This window comes from Euprymna scolopes, chromosome 37, assembly GCF_053919585.1.
Source record: "Euprymna scolopes isolate OS-2025 chromosome 37, ASM5391958v1, whole genome shotgun sequence".
Classification (NCBI taxonomy): Eukaryota; Metazoa; Mollusca; class Cephalopoda; order Sepiida; family Sepiolidae; genus Euprymna; species Euprymna scolopes.
The window spans coordinates 47,567,465-47,589,964 of record NC_136518.1 but is presented as its reverse complement, the minus strand read 5'-3'; the positions used below and the strand labels follow the sequence as shown (position 1 = coordinate 47,589,964).

The 22,500-nt window shown below is 35.6% G+C and overlaps 1 protein-coding gene across 22 annotated transcripts in view; it reads right to left on the bottom strand.

The window, feature by feature from the left end:
- LOC145261142 (neogenin-like) overlaps positions 1-22,500 on the bottom strand; it is a 396,586-nt gene that overhangs the window by 233,644 nt on the left and 140,442 nt on the right. For all 22 annotated transcript variants that reach the window (XM_080119417.1, XM_080119423.1, XM_080119424.1 and 19 more), the window contains exons 2-5: positions 6,959-7,130; positions 3,690-3,835; positions 2,689-2,973; positions 1-14 (exon numbers count right to left, since the gene is read on the bottom strand). The exon at positions 1-14 is cut by the window's left edge and continues 149 nt beyond it. In XM_080119417.1, the coding sequence (XP_079975543.1) occupies positions 1-14; positions 2,689-2,973; positions 3,690-3,835; positions 6,959-7,130 (617 nt within the window). The remainder of the gene's footprint in view (positions 15-2,688; positions 2,974-3,689; positions 3,836-6,958; positions 7,131-22,500) is intronic.

Below are 22,500 nucleotides of genomic sequence, written 5' to 3'. Positions count from 1 at the left end.
TTGTTTGATACTCTCTGCAAAGAAATTCATATCGTACGTAGAACATAGAAATTAAAACCATACCATTATCTTATATATGTTTGTGTGTAAACAATTTTGAATTATTTCCTGACGTTTTATTCATTCGTTCATTTATTACGGACTATACTCCTTATCTTTTAATTGTTGTTTCACGACGTTTCGGCCAACTATTCCTCTGCCCTTTGTCAGGTTGCTACCATGACGGGATAGGAACTCTGAATCTCCCAACTGCATCCTCAGCAATTACAGTTCCAGGTGAGCATTGTCTGAAGATAGCGGTTTCAATCCTACCCAAAGCCAGGCAGAGACTTAGTTGGCCAAAACGTGGTCAGACAACAACAACAACTATGGAAGGCCATGATTGCTGAAGCTGCAGTTAGAAGATTCAGATTTCCTATCCCGTCACGGTAACAACCTTATGAAAGCCAGAGGAATGGTTGGCCGAAGCGTCATAAAATAACAACTTAAAGATGAGGATAATAGTCTGCAATGAACAAATGAATAAATAATACAAATTATTCATCTCAATAATGAATTCCAATTGATTAAAATAATATTCCTTGTTTAGATATTATCATATGATATGATTCAATTGCATCGGCCAGACTTATTTGGTGTTTACAAGCACTTCCAAGTATAGACCATTTCAATTTGTATTCAATGTTATGTTGATTCAAAGAAAGATTTAATAACCATGCAGCATCATTTAAAACACCTACTGTAAATATTATTTTTTTTATTACATTTTCACCCCAAACAAGGCAAATTGCCACTTTGGCGTAGGGGGCTACTATCAGGGGCAACAACCACTGGGGTACTATGTAGGGATTTGAGCAGCAAGATGTCGGTTCACGTTATACTTGAACTTCTGCACGTCAATACTGTTGGGGAAGCAGGGACCTGGAATGGAATTCCAAAGTCTAGCGGTTCTGGGGAAGAAACTATTGGAGTAGAAAGATCTTTTACATCTAGGGATCTCTACAGTGTGGGGGTGGGATTTAGCAGCCTGTCGGGTTTGTCGAGGGTGCTCACGTCGTGGGGGCACAAGTGATTGCAGTTCGTCAGAGCATTCACCACTAAAATACTTGTAGAACAGGCAGAGGGATGCAACATTTCGTCGATGGGACAGAGGCTGAAGCTTAGATGCCAGTTCAGGGCCTATCAGGTTTGCGACTCTCTAATAAAACAACATCATTAGCAAAATGGATAAAGGAATTAATTAATAACACTGAATACAAATTGAAATGGTCTATACTAGGAAGTGCTATTAGATATTCACCAAATAAGTCTGGCCGATGCAATGTTTGCAAAGTTAGCAAAGCTAAAAGTTTTGCTGGTTTTAGCATTGTATGAAACTGCATTATATGAAGATGGTCATAAAATGCAAAAACAAATGTTTGTAAAATGTTTATAAAAATGAATAAAAATGAAAAACTAACCAAAATTGGTAATTCCAGACTTTTTTATATTCGGAATTTCAATCAGTCGTGGAGATATATATATATATATATATATATATATATATATATATATATATATATATATATATATATATATATATATATATATATACTTGGCATTTTAGTGATTTTTTTTTTTTAATCCAGAAATAGTTCTACTAAAATTATTAGAGCTTGTCATAGATATGAGTTTTCTGGGGTTTGTTTTTTTCTTTTTTTTTTTTCTTTTAACATAAATTTGGTAACATATTTTTTTTCCTCCTATATGATTGACTATTTTAAAAAAACTGATTACATATAATGATAGAAGATGTATCGAGACACAAGAATGGGTATGTTTGATCTGGCAGAACAGTGGTTCATTAAAATTGTGGGGTCTGCGTCCACAAAATATGGAAATAAAAAATTTAAAAATTGTGGGGTCTGCCTGGTCCACAAAGTATGGAAATAAAAAATTTTAAAATTAAAAAAAAAACGTGTACAAGTGTTTTTGATATAGATGTACATAATAATACTTTGATAAGTATGTTTTAACTTAAATAGGGATGGTATAATAAAATTGTGGGGTCTGTGTTCGCGCCTGGCCTCCATAGAATGGTAATAGGCACAAACTTTAATAAAGACCTTTCATATCTATCTGTGTAAGTATACTTTGATAATTATGTTTCAGTTTGAAGAATTATGGTATAATAAAATTATGGGGTGTTCATTCACGCCTGACCTCCATAGAATGGAAATATGTCACAAAGTTTAACAAAGTTTTTTAATATAGATCCACAGAATATTGTGATAAGTGTTTTATTGTGAACAGGTATGGTATAATAAATTATGGGGTTTATCTATTTTATTTTTACTTTCATCATATTTTGCTTTGGTTTTGATACCCCCAAATTCAAAGCTATCTCTTTACAACCCTTTCTTTTCATAACCTATCATACTTTCATAAATCAGAGTCCATGTTCTGTAGGCTGTTTTTGAACCCAGTCAACGACGGGTATTTTTGCTAGTATATATATATATATATATATATATATATATATATATATATATATATATATATATATATATATATATATGTATGTATACACACACATATATATATATATATATATATATATGTATGTATACACACACACACACACACACACACACACACACACACACACACACTCATGAATAATCAAAACAATAAAAAAAACTGACTTACTCAGGTCGGCATTTTGTATCAAGGTGGCTGGTCCACTTTTGCGACTTCTATTTATGTTTGTAGCTTCGCAGACGTATTCTCCCATGTGCAGGAATTGAACATCTGTGATTTCGAGGTAGCCATCCGAGTAAATCTTTATGTGTTCTGTCTGTGTTAGCTGAGTGCCGTCTTTGTACCACGTGTACGTTGGTTCAGGAATACCGTCAATTTCACATTGAAACATTGCAATGTCCCCCAGATAAACCTTCAAAGTCTCTGGTTCTATGCTGAATGTTTTCGTCATATCTACGTAAAAGGAAATAACAAACAATAAAGAATATTTAAAAACGTAACTTCTTGAAAAGTAAAATGTAAAGATTTAATATAAAAATATTTACATTATACATGGTCGGCCAAAACTTATCAAACCTGAATATTGGTAATTATCAAAAAATGTCACATACAAAATATTAATAAATAAAACTTGAAAATAAAGATTATTTAATATCAAGACTTATTTGAGACTATTTAATATATAAAGACTATTATTTAAGACTATTTAATATCAAGACTATTATTTGAGACTATTTAATATCAAGTTTATTATTAAAAACTATCTAATATCAAGACTATTATTTAAGATTATTTAATTGAAAATTGAAAATATAGTTTAAGGCTGTCATTTAAGACCATTTGATATCACTGTTATTTATCACTATCATTTAATATAAGTTAAAATTGAAAATACCAGACTTCAAGTTTACTCAGCTTCAAATTCAATTTCTTTGTTTCTCTAGAAATCCATTTTTATCCCCAACACCCCCAATGTTTAATCTGTATTCAGAAAAATGAAGACTTTCTCAAGAACCAGCACGGATATCAAACTTTCACGGATATCAAACTTTCATAAATTACATGAAAATTTTTTTGAAAATGCTATAAAATATCTGTTCAACTCGACAGTTATCGACAGGCAAATCACAAGTGATGGCATATAATAACTAAAATTTTAATAAACTCACGTGCAATCTGGATGTGGGCAGGCCGGCTGACAATGGTTCCCAACCCGTCGACTTCGGCAAAACATTCGTAGAGACCAACATCGCCAACATCGGATTTGGTATGCATCACCTTTTTTATGTGCAATGAACCATTTGTAAGTTGCTCTCTATTAAAAGAAAAGTAAAATTCCATTATGCTGTATCAAATAACATAGGTAGTCATAAATCTAGGTAGGTAGGTTGGTATTGTAGAAATGAAACTTTGGATGAAAAATTAAAATAAATAACAAAATCTCTCAAGTGTAAAACCATTCTCACAATAGAAAAATGAAGGTTGTATTACAATCCACAGAGGTATGAAAAAGTTGTCAAAAAACAAATGTTATCAAAGGCAAGATAAGTCACTTTCCTACCTAACAGGATAAGTTTTTAGTGTTTTTATTTTATGTAAAATGTTTATTTGGTTTGAAAAACAAGTAATATTGAGCGCTGCTGAAGAACAAGAAAAAAAATGACCGCGATGTCTTTGCAGTCTCACCAAAGGCTTAAAAATAAGATATAAGACAAAATGATGATAAAACGCGACCCAATAAATGTTACCGTGACATTTATTGGGCGAGTTTCTACCACCAATTTGTTTTATTTTTTATTTTGAAGTGATTATCAAGGCTTCAAAAATGTACAGAGACATCACTGCCATTTTTTCTTCCATAGCGCTCAATATTATTTGTTTTTCGAACAAATAAACATTTTACATTAAATAAAAACACTAAAAACTTATCCAGTTAGGTAGAAAAGTAATTTATCTTGCCTTTGATTACAGTTATTTGCTATATATTTGGGTTTTTTTTTTTTTTTTTTGGACAACTTTTTGTACTTCTGGGAATTGTAATAGAAACCTGAAAAGTGTAGTTATCCCAAGCAATAAAAAAAAAAAAAAAAATGGCAGCCATAAATACAGTAAGAGAAGCTTTTTTAGGTAAATAATTAATCCAGTTAGGATCAACAGAATGTAGTGGTCTTCTTGTCTCAAGATGGAAATGTATCACTGAAAAATTCCAAGAATTTCAGCATATCTTATCAACCAGTTCTGGAAACTAATTAGTTTGTTCTAATCACCTGTGATTATAAATAGAACCGGCCAAATCTTTGTAGCCATACTTTTCTAGTCTGCTAAAAATATTGCAACAATAATATTTTATCTTGACTTTATTGATCATCTTCATCCATTGCGCTCAAAAGAGGTGCTCGTAATTAAGATGCTAAATATTCATGGCTTGATGGTGAAAATGTTATTATAAGTCCATAAATCTGGATGAAGGAAATGGTATCAAGTCTATATTAAGAGAACTTTATTAAAAAAAAAGTCTGTATATTGATAGGAGTATCAAGTTTGTAATGCTGGCAAAGTGCATATTATTATCATTTGAAAATAAGTCTGTGCCGAAAAATTAATGTTAATCCATGTGCCAATGCCAATAGTCAGAGGTTAAAGGCGAGCTTCATTCACATGCCAATGAGTTTGATAGCTATTCCAAGTGACGTGGGTTTGTTGAGTAAGTTGGCGTTCTAACCAGCGAACTGAAAGGAAAGTGCAAAAGCAGATCTTTTTATAACATCTAAGAACAGGTGTGCATCTCCAGGAGAAATTGTTTCTGATTAGTTAAATCCTGATATACAAGGAACCAATCGAAATTGAGTATTTGTGCCAATCAATAGCAAACATTCAAGTGAGCAAATATTGAATGATTTTAGACATGGTTATTCTGCAGTTATTGTCATGCAGTAGTGGACATAAGGGGCTACTATTTGGGACCGTATCTACAGGGACACTATGTTGGGAATTGAGAAATGAGATGTTTGTTCACATTACATTTAAATTTCTGCATGTTAGTACAGTCAGGGAAACAGGAAACCAGGAAGGAATTCCAAAGTCTAGCAGTTTGAGAGTAGAAAGCTTTCTTGTAACTAAGGACTTCTACAGTGAAGGGGGTGAGATTTTGCCGCTTGTCAGGTTAGTCGAGGTTACATCAAGGGGATACAAGTGCTATGAGTTCATCAGAACACATTCCATTAAATTACTTGTACGAGAGGCACAGGGATGCAACATTACGGTGATGGGACAGGGGTTGAAGCTTGTGGAACCTACTCATTTTTTTTTTTTTTTGATCTTCTCTAAGAGGGGGAATGTGCCTAGTGCCAGGCAAAAATTCAAATTCAACAAACAGGACTTCTCCACAAGGTCTTCTCATTTGTAGAGCACAGTACCATAGAACAGTTTTTTTTTCTGACAAGTCATTGCTTATTAAGTCTTGGAGGCCACTCAATGATAAGGGGTTAAAATGATTGCTAGTTGGATGATAATCGCTGCCATGAGAGTATTGGAAACAGTGAGTGGAATAGGTAGAAGATATCTTTAAGAAGAATTGTTTACATAAGCCGACGGCTCAACAGGGAAAGAAACTTTGTTTATGGAAGTTCTGTTCGGGTGTTTGACTCACAGATTATAATTTAGTCATCTTTAAAACTGATGTCAACAGATTCCTATTCAGAAGCATTCCCACAAATAATTAAACTTAGTTCTGACGATCATTCTATCTCATTAACCCCATATCCTCAAGTTGTATTTGGCCTTGATAAGTTGTGACCATTTATACATCTAAAAAATAAAAATAGGATTAAGGCTCTCAAAATTCATTGTCTGAAAGGATCGATAAAGAGAAATTGCTTATCCAATAAGGACAGCTCAACAAGTATTTGTTTACATTAGACTTGAAGATGACCATCCTGTAGTCAGCTGGGTAAGAAGCATCATGGAATTTTAATCCACAGATGGAAAGGAAGCAAACCGAGGAAAGGAGCTATAAGAGTAGAAAATTATTCCAGTATTTAGGGGCCTTTACAGTGGAAGTACTGTGGTGATGAGACAGAGGCTTGAGATTGCCAAAGAGTATGGGGGCTATTAAGTTAGAAATTCTTTGTTGCACCCTGTCCAAGCGAGAGAGATTGAATGGTTTTTTTTTTATTATTACAAGGGAGTCACCACTTATCAAGGCCTAAAGTCCACTCGAGGTTAGGGGTTAATGAGTGTACAGGTGTCACTAAGAAAACAGTGTAGTGATTATTAGTGGCATAAATTGGTGATTATTTAAGGGGATGGCTCAACAAGAACTTGTTTACATAGAATTTGAAGACTATGTTGTAGTCAACTAGAAAGCAGACCAGTAGAACAGAGTTCCACAGGCAAGCAACGGACACAGTTTATTAGACCGTTCATTGTTTACACTTACCGTCGGTTATCATGATCCAGGTAAAGCCGTTCATGATCTTTACTCCAATAAATGACGGGAGTCGTTTGCCCATTGTCAGCAGCACAGTTGAGCAATGCCTCTCCTCCCCGGTTCGTGACCACATCGCTTGGCTCGACGGTAAATTGAAATTTACTGAAGTTAACAGAGGATCCTGAAATGAATAATAATAATAAAAAGGAATGAATAAATAAAAAATATATCACATTTTGTAATTAGTGCACAAGAGGTCAAATGTCACAAAGTGATCTCACGCATAGAAGGATCTGGTATTTTTTTATTACCAGAGTTTATACAGATTTTCAATGTCCAATTTCAAGGCTTTTCAAACTTTTTTCAAGGCCTTCTCCAAACAAAATTCAAGTTTTAAAAACAAAATTTGATGAACAAAGAAAGACTTACATGTGTGGTTTTATCATAAAAAACTCAAGACGGGTCTTTCCAGCTACTTGATCTGTAATTTCATATGAGAAAGAGAGAGAGAGAGAGAGAGAGAGAGAGAGAGAGAGAGAGAGAGAGCAAAGGAGAGAAAGGGAGAGGAAGAGAATGAGAGAAATGGAGAGAAAGGGAGAAGGGAGAAAGAACGGAGAAAAGAGAAAGGGAGAGAGAAGGGAGAAAAGAGAGAGAAAGGGAGGGACAGAGAGAGAAAGGAAGGGACGGACAGAGAGAGAAAGGAAGGGACGGAGAGAGAGAGAGAGAGAGAGAGAGAGCAAAGGAGAGAAAGGGAGAGGAAGAGAATGAGAGAAATGGAGAGAAAGGGAGAAAGAACAGAGAAAAGAGAAAGGGAGAGAGAAGGGAGAAGGGGAGAGAGGAGAGAAGGAGAGAGAAGAGAGAGAAAGGGAGGGACGGAGAGAGAAAGGGAGGGACGGAGAGAGAAAGGAAGGGACGGAGAGAGAAAGGAAGGGACGGAGAGAGAAAGGAAGGGACGGAGAGAGAGAGAGAGAGAGAGAGAGAGAGAGAGAGAGAGAGAGAGAGAGAGATTTTATGCTCTGTTTCCTTTTTGGGATGTTGTAATTTCATCTATATGATGAGGTCTCCATCTTCTGTGGACAAATTCTCGAACAGAAAAGAAGAAGCCTCGGGGAAAGAAATCTTTCTGGACAAAGGAATACGGGCAGACTAATAGAGATGACCAGCTTCCCTCCAGACAATGAAGATAACACGTTTGAGCTTTACTGCAACTTTACATTTGTTCATTAAAAAGAGGACGACATGAAGCAATGCCTGCTAGACAAAAAAAAAACCCAAAAAAACAAAACTGGATATTCTTAAAATTCATCGTGCTGGTATTTACTTCCTTCCCACCACAGGAAAATGTGACACAAGGTTGGAAGTTGGGGAAAATCAAGCCAGATCGCCTAGAGGAGGAGCACTCTGATCTATCAAAAATTGCCAAGGCAGTTTTGATGCTATTCCCAGGTAGGTGGCCCAGGCAGTAAGCAATAAACTTATTCCACCTAAAAGATGATAGACAACGACCTGAAAAGTTGAACCTCCTAGAACTATACAGGATCAGTAATACACATCAGTCAACAGATAAAAAAAAACAAAAACATTTCAAACTGGTTTAGACTGTTGGCTTGGGATTGAATGAAAAAAATCCTCTGATCGTGCTTTGCAAAGAAAATAATATTTCAAACTCATTTATTACAGATGGAAGGTTTTATAGAGATGCTTGGATACATTAAAAATAAGACATCTTTGTTCAGTTTGTGCATATTCAACTGTGTGTTTAGTGATGTATGAGAAATGCTATTTCAAATGTATTTCTAACAGACTGATGAAAATGGTATTATTTCAAGCGTTAGCATGACAAATTCTATACAAAATACTTCAAATTTGACAGTGACAGATAAAGGAAAATGTTAGTATTTCAAACTTAATACACAACAGATCTATGAAAATGCAATTTCAAACTTAAACGTCATGGACCAACCGGCAATCTTCTTCTATCTTCTATATATATAAAAGCCAAACGTCTGTGTGTATGTATGTATGTTTGTTTGTAATGCTAAAACTTTTGAAAGACGGAACCAAACTTGACAAATTTGGTATCATATCGAAGCCCCATCACCCGGATGACAAATATCGAAATTTCACGTCAAACGGACCACTAGAAGTTGGTCAACTGATCAGTTATCTTCGAGGGGGGCCCCCAAAAAACCTGTCATTATCTATATATATAAAAGACAAATGTTTGTTTGTAACGCTAAAACTTGAGATGAAAGATTCCTCTCCCCTAAGAATAAAACATATGTTCAATATCTGCTTTTGTTTTTTCATTGTTTATACGGTCCCGAGCAACGCCGGGTAGCCCTGCTAGTCTATAATATAAATCTCACCTGTCTGTTTAAATGTATGTTTAAATGTATGTATGTAATGTATGTATGTCTGCCTAAAACTTTCGACAGAGATGACGAATTTACGCGAGATTGGTATCGTTTTGAAGCTGGCCCCTTCAAACGACAAATATTGAAAAATTGGCTAAAAACATAAATTCCTTCACCCTCAACTGGGCACTTTTCTGCAAGATTGGGGTTGCTTTTTTCGCCGATATTTTTTAAAGTCATCCCCTCTTTTTGATTGATTTGCCTTAATTTAAACCTTTGTCACTTCCGGTTTGGCGATGGATGCAACGGCAAAGACGTCACGTTTTTTTTTTTTTTTTCCACATTCTTTTCCTCCTTTGTCGTACGGGTTCGAGCCTGCGTGTCTGCCTACTACCACTTTTTTTTTTTTTTTTTTTTGCTTAACACACACCGCCAAACACCCGGGCAACGCTGGGCACCCAGACTATTTTTTTTTTTTTTTATATGAGATCATTAGACGCATGTAAGATGAGCCTCTTAGATGATGTAAATATTTAGTAATGAATATGTTATTTACAAAACGGAAATGTGACCGACAGACAAGTCTCTTTTAAAGACACATTTAAAAAAAAAAAAAAAAAAAGGAAAAACATAAAAAATGAGCAGCTTAGATTACATTATTCTCTTTTTATCAACTGAGAACAGGGATTGTTTTCAGTAGATGGGGGACACAACTCGTCAGTAGCAGCACGGCAGGCAGAGGAGGGTTAATTAGGAACACGATTCAATCTTTTATTATTAGTTCATTAAATCTTGTGTGGTTGTAGAACAAATAGAGAATTAAGAATAAGAATCTATTCCTAGAGGTAATTATGTCCGGGAGTGGAATGGTATTATACAAGAGTGAAAAGTAGTGGAATGGTATTATACAAGAGTGAAAAGTAGTGGAATGGTATTATACAAGAGTGAAAAGTAGTGGAATGGTATTATACAAGAGTGAAAAGTAGTGGAATGGTATTATACAAGAGTGAAAAGTAGTGGAATGGTATTATACAAGAGTGAAAAGTAGTGGAATGGTATTATACAAGAGTGAAAAGTAGTGGAATGGTATTATACAAGAGTGAAAAATAGTGGAATGGTATTATGCAAGAGTGAAAAGTAGTGGAATGGTATTATACAAGAGTGAAAAATAGTGGAATGGTATTATACAAGAGTGAAAAATAGTGGAATGGTATTATGCAAGAGTGAAAAGTAGTGGAATGGTATTATGCAAGAGTGAAAAGTAGTGGAATGGTATTATGCAAGAGTGAAAAATAGTGGAATGGTATTATACAAGAGTGAAAGGAAGATGGAGGAGTGTGGGAGGGTGATATTCGGCTTTTTGATATTGTACGCTTTGACACGATTGGATGAAAGTAAGGAATGTGAATAACAAGCAGATTAAAAGAGAGGTAAGATTGATTACTGGGGAGGGAGAGATAGACAGATAGATAGATAGATAGTGAAGAGAAAGAGGAGACATCAAAGGAGAGAGGGAGACAGCAAAGGAAAGAGGGAGACAGCAAAGGAAAGAGGGAGACAGCAAAGGAAAGAGGGAGACAGCAAAGGAAAGAGGGAGACAGCAAAGGAAAGAGGGAGACAGCGAAGGAGAGGGGGAGACAGTGAAGGAGGGGAGACAGCGAAGGAGAGGGGGAGACAGCGAAGGAGAGAGGGAGATACAAATACAAAAAAAAAAAGGCGTTTTCTGAGAGGCACCTCATCGGATGTCGCAAAAATACTCTATTTAACTAAAACAATAAAACTTAAACTATGATTTATGCATTCACATAAACAAAATATTATTTTTAAAAATCTATATTTATTTTCGAACATAAAAAAACTATCAGAAGCAGATTTCTAATCTTAGCACTACATAAGAGTTAGAGCTCTTGTACTACTAGTTGGAAATTTGAGTAGTATATATGGCCATGTTTTGGGGGTCAGGCTGTATAGCACGAGTTTAGAATGTTTAGAGATATGTATATAATATTGTAGGAAGTTGATAGAAAGCCCCTTAAAGACAGTAATAGTTGAGCCTTCTTTAGAGTCAACTCAAGCTCAAAATATAATATTCCGACTTCCTGTCATTGAATACTCTCTGACTGTTTACTGTTTATGTCTGCTGATTTGGAATTTATAGGCATTAAATTTCCCTCAATTACTGTGCTTTTTCCTATTCTAGTAGCTTTTTTTTAAAAGTGCAGGCTTGTAGAACTCTTTCTGCTGTTTTACCCCCACCTTAACCTTGATCTTTTCAAGTTTAAGATCAATAGTAATCTTCTGTCGTTGTGATAATCATCTTTCGTGCTTATTATGTCTTTACATCAAGTAGCTTCACGCTTTGTCTGAAGCGATTTTTAAAAAAAATGGGTTAGAGTGGAGGTTTTGCAAAACAGGAATGTCATTATTTACAGGAATTAAATGAAAACGTTTTGCAGGAACAATCACAAACATAATAAATAAATAATAAACGAAAGGAAGACGCAGTAATCGGGACGAGAAAAGATTTAATGAGACCAGATGATTTTTAAATTAAGTTGGGGGACAAAGAAATGTGCCGAGGCGATAGTAATCCAACGAAATGAAAACATTATGATGCATTTGCGCGGAGAGTGGTAAATATCCATTTACATAGAAGAAGATAAGGAAAAAAACCCCCAAAGAATTATGTAAAAGAATTACTTATATAAACTAAATGAACCTCGAGGGAATTGGACCCCAATTCCACATGAAAGAAATGTCAGGGTTGAGTGGGGTTAGAGAATAGCGAAAGGAAATAGAGAGGGCAACAAAAAAGAAAGGAAGGAAGAAATTGAGGAGAAAAGAAAAGAAGAAATGGAAAAGAAATGAAGGAAGAAATGGAAAAGAAATGAAGGAAAAAATGGAAAAGAAATGAAGGAAGGAATAGAAAAGAAAGGAAGGAAGGAATAGAAAAGAAAGGAAGGAGGGAATAGAAAAGAAAGGAAGGAAGAAATGGAAAAGTAAGGAAGGAATAAAAAAAGGAAGGAAGGAAGAAATGGAGAAGAAATGAAGGAAGAAATGGAAAAGAAAGGAAGGAAGGAAGAAATGAAAAAGAAAGGAAGGAAGAAAAAAGGAAGGAAGAAAAAAGGAAGGAAGAAAGAAATGGAGAAGAAATGAAGGAAGAAATGGAAAAGAAAGGAAGGAAGGAGGGAAGAAATGGAAAAGAAAGGAAGGAAGGAGGGAAGAAATGGAAAAGAAAGGAAGGAAGGAAGAAATGGAAAAGAAAGGAAGGAAGGAGGGAAGAAATGGAAAAGAAAGGAAGGAAGGAAGAAATGGAAAAGAAAGGAAGGAAGGAAGGAAGAAATGGAAAAGAAAGGAAGGAAGGAAGGAAGAAATGGAAAAGGAAGGAAGGAATAAGGAAGGAAGGAATGAAGGAATGGAAAAAATAGAGGGAAGACAGGAACCTAGAAGGAAGAGATAAAAAAAGAAATTAAGAAGGAAAAATGCAGAAAATCGAAGAAAGGAGAGGAGAAAAAAGGAAGGAAGGGTAAAAAAGAAGGAAAAGAGAAGAAAGGAATGAAAAACTAAGGAAGAAAAATGAGAAGAGGGAAAGGAATGATAAAAAAGATAGAAAGGAAAAAGAAAGGAAGAACATAAGAGGGAAAAGAAACAAGTAAAAGGAATGAAGGAAGAAAGAAAATGAAGGAAAAGGGAAAACGAAAGGAAAAAGAAAGGAAAGGAGAAAGGGGAAAGAAATATCCTTCGAATGAAAAAAAGGCTCAGCAAAGCTTAGTCCTAATTGTAAACCTCTCACATTTTCAGCATCAAAGAAAAAACGCCAGGAGGTGTAACTCATTATAAAGGTTATGGATGGGTGGGTGCTAACATAATGTCAGTCTGGGGACGGTATTCAGTTTTGTGGTTTGCATTAAATTTAATAAACTAGACGCTGTTTCACAAAAGAGTTCAAAAGATGTTTATTTATGGGGGATTTTTGGTTTGGTGAATTCTTTGTATTCGGTCTCTGCTTTCACAGATTAAACGACCAAATGTAACAGCTGTCCTTAATGAACCAGCATCAACGTCTTTGTCGCTTTCAATTGCGTTGGAAGAGTTATGGCCCTTAGATTTACTTTGCAGCTCAGCTTTAGGCATATTAAAATAAATAGAAAATAAGTAGGTAAACCAAAATATTTTTGACTAATTTCCCAACTGTATTTCCTTTATAATAATTTATATCAGTAATAAATGATTACCCTAATCTATCTATATACATTTATAAGTAATCTTGTTGGACTAAACATGTTATTTCTACGCATGCACAAAATTCAATTGACTTACACAATTCTTGACATTAGCTGTTTAATTTATTTTCTCTTTCTCTCCCTCATATATATATATATATATATATATATATATATATATATATATATATATATATATATATTATAATTATTAAATACCTACAGACATTTGTGTTTCATCCTTTCGGGAACCATCAGTGCAGATACTCGAACCCGGCAATGAAGTTATTTCTGACTCCATTAGCAAGCACCAAATCCATTCAGCCACTGTTAATCGCGAGAAATATTGTTGAAATTTAAGCATTTATTTTAAATGTTTTTAACGTCTGTCAGAGTGATCTAATCATTACATGATGATTTGCACACACACATACACACATTTCTTCAAATCACTATTATATATTGGGTACAATATAATAATCACTAGAGAATTGGCTCAATAATGATAATAATAATAAATAATAATAATAATAATAATAATAATAATAATAATAATAATAATAATACAAAATCTGCATAAAATATATTTAAGCATAGTTTACGACCGGGCAATGCCGGGCCGCCTGCTAGTTTCTCTATAAACTTAAGTATCTGTATATACGTATGTATTTGTATATGCACGATTCACCTTTAAATCCACTTGATGTAAGGATCTGACACGAATGAAAGCTGATCATTGCAAAGACAGGAGATGCCTATGGACCTTAGTATTGAAAAGAACAAGGCTGTAGGTAGCAGGAAAACAGTGAGCAGGAAGAGAGTTCCACAACCTTGCAGTTCTTGGAAAGAAACTACTGGAATAAGAAGTTGCATTACAATGAGGTATTAAAACAGCGAATTGATGGAGACCACTAGACCAATGAGTCAAACGAGCTGCATCAAAGGAAGCAGAAAATAGATCAGACAGTTCTGAAGAACACATGTCATAATATTTATAAAAGAGACTGAGACTAGCAACATTGCGTCTGTGAGATAGGGGGGTGCAGAGAAGAAGGCAGCGTGGGGTCAATCAAATTGCTGATACGTTACTTCACTTTATCAAGAACCCTCCAGTCCAAGTAACAACGATACTCCATAAAACTGTACTGACATGCAGAAGTTCAAACGCAACGTAAACCAACACATTTCAATCTTTCTTAGGCATGGTCCCAATTAGTAGCCCTTTACGTCCAAGTGGCAATATGCCTTGTTTGGGGGGGGGGTGTAAAAAAAAAAAGAAAAGAAGTTTAAAACCGTTTCTGAGGGGAGGTGGGGTCTAACATATAATCTTATCAGAGTTTCGAAGTCAGATCTGATGTAAACATGTGTTTCGTTGCATGATTTAGTGGAAGAAACGAATACAGGTGATAGATGCTTTCGAAAAGGGAGGTGGGAAGGACAGTCAAGAAGAAAGGGTGAGTGGAAGGAGGCCAATCAAATTACAGCTGTAACGGTCTCGTTATTCTTCTTCAATTTTACATTTTAACATTCGGACCCAACACATTGTGCCCGAGACAGTCGCAAGGAAACAAAAATAAATTCCACTCAGTCTTTTCGGTTAAAATGAAATGAATTTATTCATGATTATTCCAAAATACCGTATTGCCTCTTGTTTTAAAAATCTTACTTTATGTCGTAGTGCCATGTAGTTTAAAAGTTTCTCTGACTACCACAAAGCCAAACGTTCATCTTCCCCGGTATGCAATTTCTTCTCTCGGTCCACGCTACGTTTTTTTTTTTTTCCATTTTTATTTTTTCTTTACAAAGGAATCACCACTTATCAAGGCCTAGAGACCACTCGAAAATAAGAGTTAAAACGGGACAATATCATAGTAATTGTTAGCAGTGGAAATTTGGTAAATTGGATTACTTAAGGGGAACAGCTCACTAAGAACTTGTTTATGTTGGACTTGAAGACGATAATATTGTAATCAGCTGGAAATCAGAAGACCATTCCACAAATGTGCAGTTCTAAGAAAGAAGCTTTCTTCATGTACGTGGTGCATTTTTTTTTCTTTTTCTTTCCCTTTTATTCCTTCGCTGTGACGTCCCATTGTGCTCTGGCTTGATCATTTGCATATGGATTATGCAACTGCTACTGCTGCTATCAGCGCCAGCGGTTCTGTTACAGAGATACGTTTTTGCACTTCGTCAAGAACCCTCAAACGAGACTTGCTAGTCTAAATATAACAACAGTACTCCATACATTGTTTGATTGTAGATTTACAGAAATAGAGAATAGCCTCATGTGTGTGAAAGTGTTTCGAAGTGTAAATCATCAATCCATATTTATAAAGTTTGAAAGAATATAGCATATATATTCATCTGTTGCCTGGTTACCGTATCATCTGATAAGCCGCGGAAAGTTCTCACTTCTAGACAATAGATATTTATAATTTATGAGAAAGGATTAACTCCAATTCCACAGTTGCCTACTTACTCTCTTCACAGCTTAATGTAAAGAATACTTATCAGTGAAGTAAATAAAACGAACGTTTTTAACGTTTAATTTAAATTATAAGAATTTAAATCTTCAAAATAAAGATACGGGCTGCCTTAAATAAGTTTCCTAACTTTTTTTTTGTACAGGCATTTAAAATTGGTGTAGATTCTTGAAAATTCATTACGTTATTACTATACAGCTTATGAGATGACTGATCAGTAATTGGAAAATTTGTCAAGATGACTCAAAAACAAGACGGTTTCAAAAATCAGTCAAAAATTTTACACTTGATTAAAAACTAATTCTTCAATTTTTAGAAAGTGTTCATTGTTTTCACATTTTCTATACACCTGTAAAAAAAAAAAAAGCTAAAATTCGTCTCCATGTTATTTCATTAGATCTTGTTGGACCTAGGAGGAGGTCTACACTCTTTGAGTGCTACACGTTCTTGGTTGCCTGTAAGAAACAGATACTTGTTTCACAAAACACAAGGCAACTAACCAACTTTACATATTGCTTAGCTTCAGGAAAAGCATCCAATAACAGAATAATCCCCCTGTGCTATCAGTGGATTATGTGGATTATGGGGCTTTCCTGGCTTGCATATGGAATGTAAAAATATTCAAGTCTTCTTATCTTAGTATACATGAAATAAACAATGTGAAAAAAAAAAATTGTATTCGTGAAATAAATATATTCAATGTACATATTTAAAGACGAAATGGTGTTTCAGATTGAAACATGACATACCAATAAAATTGCTTTTTCAGATTTCAACATGACAAGCCAATGAAAATGCTGTTCCGAATTTAATCATGACAGACTAATGACTAATCAAAATGCTGTTCCAGATTTCGACATGACAGACAGACCAATGAAAATGCTGTTTCAAATTTATACATAATAAACCAATGAGAATCCTGTTTCAGATTTAAACATAACAGGCCAATGAAAATGAAGCAAGACAGATTGATGTAAACGTTTTAAAACTTAAAGATAGGCGAAAATATTATTTCAAACTAAAGGTTTTATTAGTCTCGCTATGGGAACCGTAGATGAAACACGGACCAAGAATGTGAATAATCTAAGACCAATGTAACTTTGATATCTGTCCGTCTGCATCTCACAATTCTCAAATTAGAAAATCAAGTTAAGGAAATCATTTTAGTTGAGTCTCTCTCTCTTTCTCTCTCTCTAAGTAATTTCTTTCTAATAAAACATTGAAAAACTCAGGAAAGTCACAAGAAAGTGTTTTCATTCAGTAGTTTTAGTTTTATTTGTCTAGTTAAACAGACGAGTTGATCACGACCATGCAAGAAATAACAAAGAGGCGAGTATAAAAAAGAGACCTACTATAAACACTCGCATGTATGTATAAAAAAGACTTATTTTATTGGTTTTTGACTGCTCGTAAGTGAAAACGTAACAGACGAACAGAACCGCTTATTGAAATGCCCTTTTTGATATGAACGTTTTTCCAACAGAGCTTTACGTTGCGAGTGAAACAGTCGCATTTGCGAGTGATTTGTCTTAGTGGCGACTCTAAATAATAAAACACCTATCTTTTGGCGATTGTGTTTTTTCACCAACAATCTTCCAAAGCTGAGTAAAAAAAAAAAAAAATGTATTTTCACCCCCCTCCTTTTTTTTTTTTTTTTAAAAAAATAAAACAAGGACCGTCAAATTATTTTAATAAAAGTTTCATAGAACAATAAACTCTTTTTTAGTATAACAAAAGCTGTTTTAAAAAACACCCGAAGAAATTCAAATCAACTTTCAAGTCAACATAATATTTAGAATTTCACTTATTAAAAACAAAAAAAATACAGAAAAATCTTTATAATGTACTCACTTGTCACGGAACGAAGATGTCATATTCCAAAAATCATATGTTTGGCTAGTAACTTTTCTATTTGGCTAATAAACGAAAATATCCAGATGCCGAAGATCAACTAAAGATGAATTTGTCCGTAGAGCCTTGTCTATGAAAATGTCATTTCAACTTGAAGCATGACGGACAAACGGACGATGCAAATGTCCTATAAAGATATAAGGGACGTATCTATAACAGGCTAAGCTTATTTTTTTTTTCTACAGTAGGCAAACGTTAGTGAAACTATACATTCCAAGACGAACGTCTTCGATTTGACAAATTACTCCAAATGGACACTGAAATCCATTGCTTATACCAAATAACATTTTACAATCGACCCCATTGTTTTAAGTGAACGTCAACATCTGAAATGCCCTTTTTATCAGCAATAGTAACATTAGAAACATACAATATCTTTCATTGTTTCGATAAATAAGAGACAGTGAAGAAGAAGAAGAACAACAACAACAATAATAACAACAATAATAATAATAACTGGAACCATAGCGAAAAGTCCCCATAAATGGCTTAACCATAAAATAATCTAATATCTATCGTTATTTTCATGGAAAGTGCTCATCTGAGCTCGAATCTATGAATCCCCCTCGCCAAACTTTCACTAAAAAAAAAAAAAAAAAAAAAAAACTCGACTGACTACAACCACTATCAACAAGCCCCCCCCCCACTCTCTACCTGTGCCTAAATCTAAACGCAGATTTCATGAACAAAGCTTCTTTCCTGCTTCCTGGACGATTACAACATGGTAGCCTTCAAGTCTAATGTAAACAAGTTCTTGTTGAGCCGTCCCCTTAAATAATCGAATTCTACCCAATCTACACTACATTATTAACGATTATTACACTACCACTTTACATTCAATAAACTTTATCCTCCAGTGGCCTTCAATAATAAGTGGGGACTCCCTTGTAAAAAAAAAAGGAAAAGAAGATTGATGATAAAATTTCGTTTCCAATTCTGCAAAAAACTTGCCTGTTAGAAACAGCGAAAATGTTAAGGTACAGCTTTAATGTCTGAAATCAAAGAGATTGACTTGATGTTCATGAAAAAAAAAAAAATCCAACTAAAAGCATCTAAAAGTTGACTACTATGAAATAATAATAATAATAATAATAATAATAATAATAATAATAATAATAATATGCCCCTTCCTCAGAAAAAGGTAGCGTCTACAGGGTGGTACGATAAAAATTGTCACCCTAGAAAAGACAACATGATTCCATTTCCGTTTGATGAAAACTGGTTGTCTTTTTTTGCTGCAGACTATCTACTAGTTGGCCAGTTGCATACAAATCCCAAGAGCGATAGGAGCCTTCTATTATGTTTGAAAGTGACATAATGTTCAACGAGCGAGATCGGAGACGTGCCACTGTACAACTCATGCTCTCTACCGATCCAAGTTATGACAACAGGACCATTGTCAGCATCCTCCAAAATGCAAAGCCAGACAGTTTACCGCTTGAGGGTACAGCTCAACAAAGTTTCCCGCCCCGGTTATGGTATTTGGAGTGGTTTCAAATCAGGGCTACATCATGCCACTTCACATCTTCAAAATTGGTTTGAAAGTCAACACCAAAGTGTACCTGGATGTGCTGAAGAGTGTGGTGATCCCCTAGTGCAATCAGATGGCCGCTGGCAGACCCTGCGTGTGGCAGCAGGATTCGGCGCCGGTCCACAAGTTCAAAGAGACCCAGGCTTGGCTTCAGAAGGAGTGCTATGACTTTGTACCCATCTCTTACTGGGTCCCTCCTTCTCCGAACTGAACTTGCTGAGCTATTTCATTTGGTCATACATCGATAACATCACCAACATGACCTCTCACAACACCAAAGCCAACCTAATCGCCACCATTTGCAGAGTATTTGCCAAATTCCCGCCGGCGCTTGTGGAAAAAGCACGCTCCCAGTATCCGTGTCGAGGCGGTGACTGAGGCTCAAGACAGCTACATTGAATAGATGTCAGCTCTACTACATAATCAAGTTACATGAATTGATTTTTTTAATAAAAGTTTTAAAATAAAGCTGTAGTGTTGATTTCTTTAGGGCGAGACACTTTTATTGTTTCATCCTGAAATGCCACATGAAAGAGTTGGCTGAGTGTGGAGAGAACTGGGGCTTTGGGTAGGCTTTTTGTCATCCAAACCCCAAGGAAGGCCTATGTCATCAAGAAATCAATGGTAAACGACTGTTGAGATAATGTGGGATCACCTGCTATCGTTATCAAGATGGAGAGCACTGGAAATTTGGGGAGAGTTGTTGTCACTCAGACTCTAGGTAACACCACAGATTATTGCCAGTAGTAAGTGATCCCTGGTGATGGCCTATGTGAGAACTCCTAGTGAGTAGATTATAATGTATCTAGTCAAACACATGTACAATAATGTTGGTCTGGTACATCTTGAAAAACCTTTTTATGTACATTTTTTTTTTTAGGGAGACAAAACTTGAAAGGAGACATTTAAATTATACATACATGTTCATAAAATCTCTAACAATTGAAAATTGTTTTAATGAGACAATTGATGAGATATTGTGACCAGATTTTTGTTTTCTTGTTTCAGTATTTTTCATTGAAAATTTTTTATTAACAATCCTTTTTGGCCTTCGGGCCAAGATCAAAGTGTAGTATCTGTTCCGACAGATACTGCAAGCTATGACTAGCAAAGACCAGATGTGGGGGCAACCCCACATGCCTGACCTTTAACCAGCTCCCATTTCCCACCTCTCGGGAGCTGGTCCCCTTTTTCCCTTCCCCCTCCCTTCACTCCTCACATTAAAAATCGGCCTTTTGCCTAATTTGCTCGGTGGGGGAGCAAATAAATACCATCTGTTCCGACAGATACTGCAAGCAAAGACCATATGTGGGGGCAACTCCACATATAAGACCTTGGTCAATGTAGGGGCAACCCTTCATACCAATTGTCACTATCCAGCTCCCCTACTCCCCAGGGAGTTGGTCCCCATTTCCCCTTCACTCCTCACATTAAAAATCGGCCTTGTGCCTAATTTGCTCGGTAGGGGAGCAAATAAATACCTGACCTTCGGGACAAGATCAAAGTGTAGTATCTGTTCCGGCAGATACTGCTAACAAAGACCATATGTTGGGGCAACCCCACATATAAGACCTTGGTCAATATAGGGGCAACCCTTCATACCAATTGTCACTATTCAGCTCCTCTACTCCTTGGGGAGTTGGTCCCCATTTCCCCTTCACTCCTTACTTTAAAAATCGGCCTTGTGCCTAATTTGCTCAGTGGGGGAGCAAATAAATACATCAAAGTGTAGTATCTGTTCTTCAGATGCTGCCCTTTAATTTCTTGTTCTCTGTCAGTGGAGGAGAAATCCTTCACGACTGAGACAATTTTTATTTTTGTTCCTTTTCTCCACGTTAAAAAACGACCCTGGTGTCTAACTCTGTCCCGTGGGGAGGCATTGTAAATAGGAACAATGAGATTTCAGATATGGAAAGACAACTTCTAAGTCAATTCTCTTCCTATAAAATGGCTACTTCTCAAGATAAGGCACAAAATGGAAAACTATTCAATTGTAAAGAGGGTTTACGACAGGAGAGGGAGAGAAAAGAGAGGTCAGAGAGGAAAGGGAAAAAGAAAAAGTCGGAGGAAGGAGGAAGAACGGGCAAAATCGGAGGAGGAGGAGAAAAGGAAGAAGGCTATCAGAGGAGAAGGCAGAGGAAAATAGAGAAATAGGTTAACCTTTACAACGTGCCCCAGCGGATTATAAATACCCCAACCTCCCCATGCTAAGAACGGCTTTCGGAATAAACACTCCCCAACCCTGAAAGTCGTTCGTAACATGGGAAGATTGGGGGAAGTGTTTATTCCAAAAGCCGTTCTTAACATGGAGTGGTTGGGGGTGTTTATACTACGCTGGGGCAAGTCGTAAAAAAAATACAAAGAAGTCAAAGGAGAAAAGAGGAAGAGGACGAAGATGAAAAAAAAAAAATAACGGAGAAGATGACGTAGAAGAACAAACGACAAAGAAAACAAAGAAGAAAACGACGAGGAAGGAAACGATGAAGAAGATGACGAAGAAGATGAAGACAGCAACGATGAAGAAGACGACGACAACAACAACGAAGGCAATAAAGAAGAAAAAAAATGACAAAAAAGATGAAGAATATGACGACGATGACAACAATAATAATGAAAAAGACAATGAAGATGAAAAGCAGTCAGAGTAAGAGGAGACAAAGTCAGAAGAAGAGGAGAAGGGTATGTCAAAGGAAGAGAAAGAGGTAAAATTAGAGGAGGGGAAAAGGAGAAGGGGGAGGAGGAAGCATAGTAGGACAATGAGATGGATGTAAAAGCAAATGATGATCATGAGAAAGCATGTGTAAGTGGGAGGAAGAAACTATGTGCACCTCATTTGCATAATAATAATAATAATAATAATAATAATAATAATAATAAGAAGAAGAAGAAGAGTGAATGAATGAATAGAAAGTGACCAACTCTTCTCACTCCTAACTATTCTTTGAATATAAATGAACACAAGGACAAGAGAGAAAAATGGAGAAGAAAAGCCGAAAAGGAAAAAAAAAAAAAATTTTTTTTTTTGATGGCGGTAGGGGAGTTATAG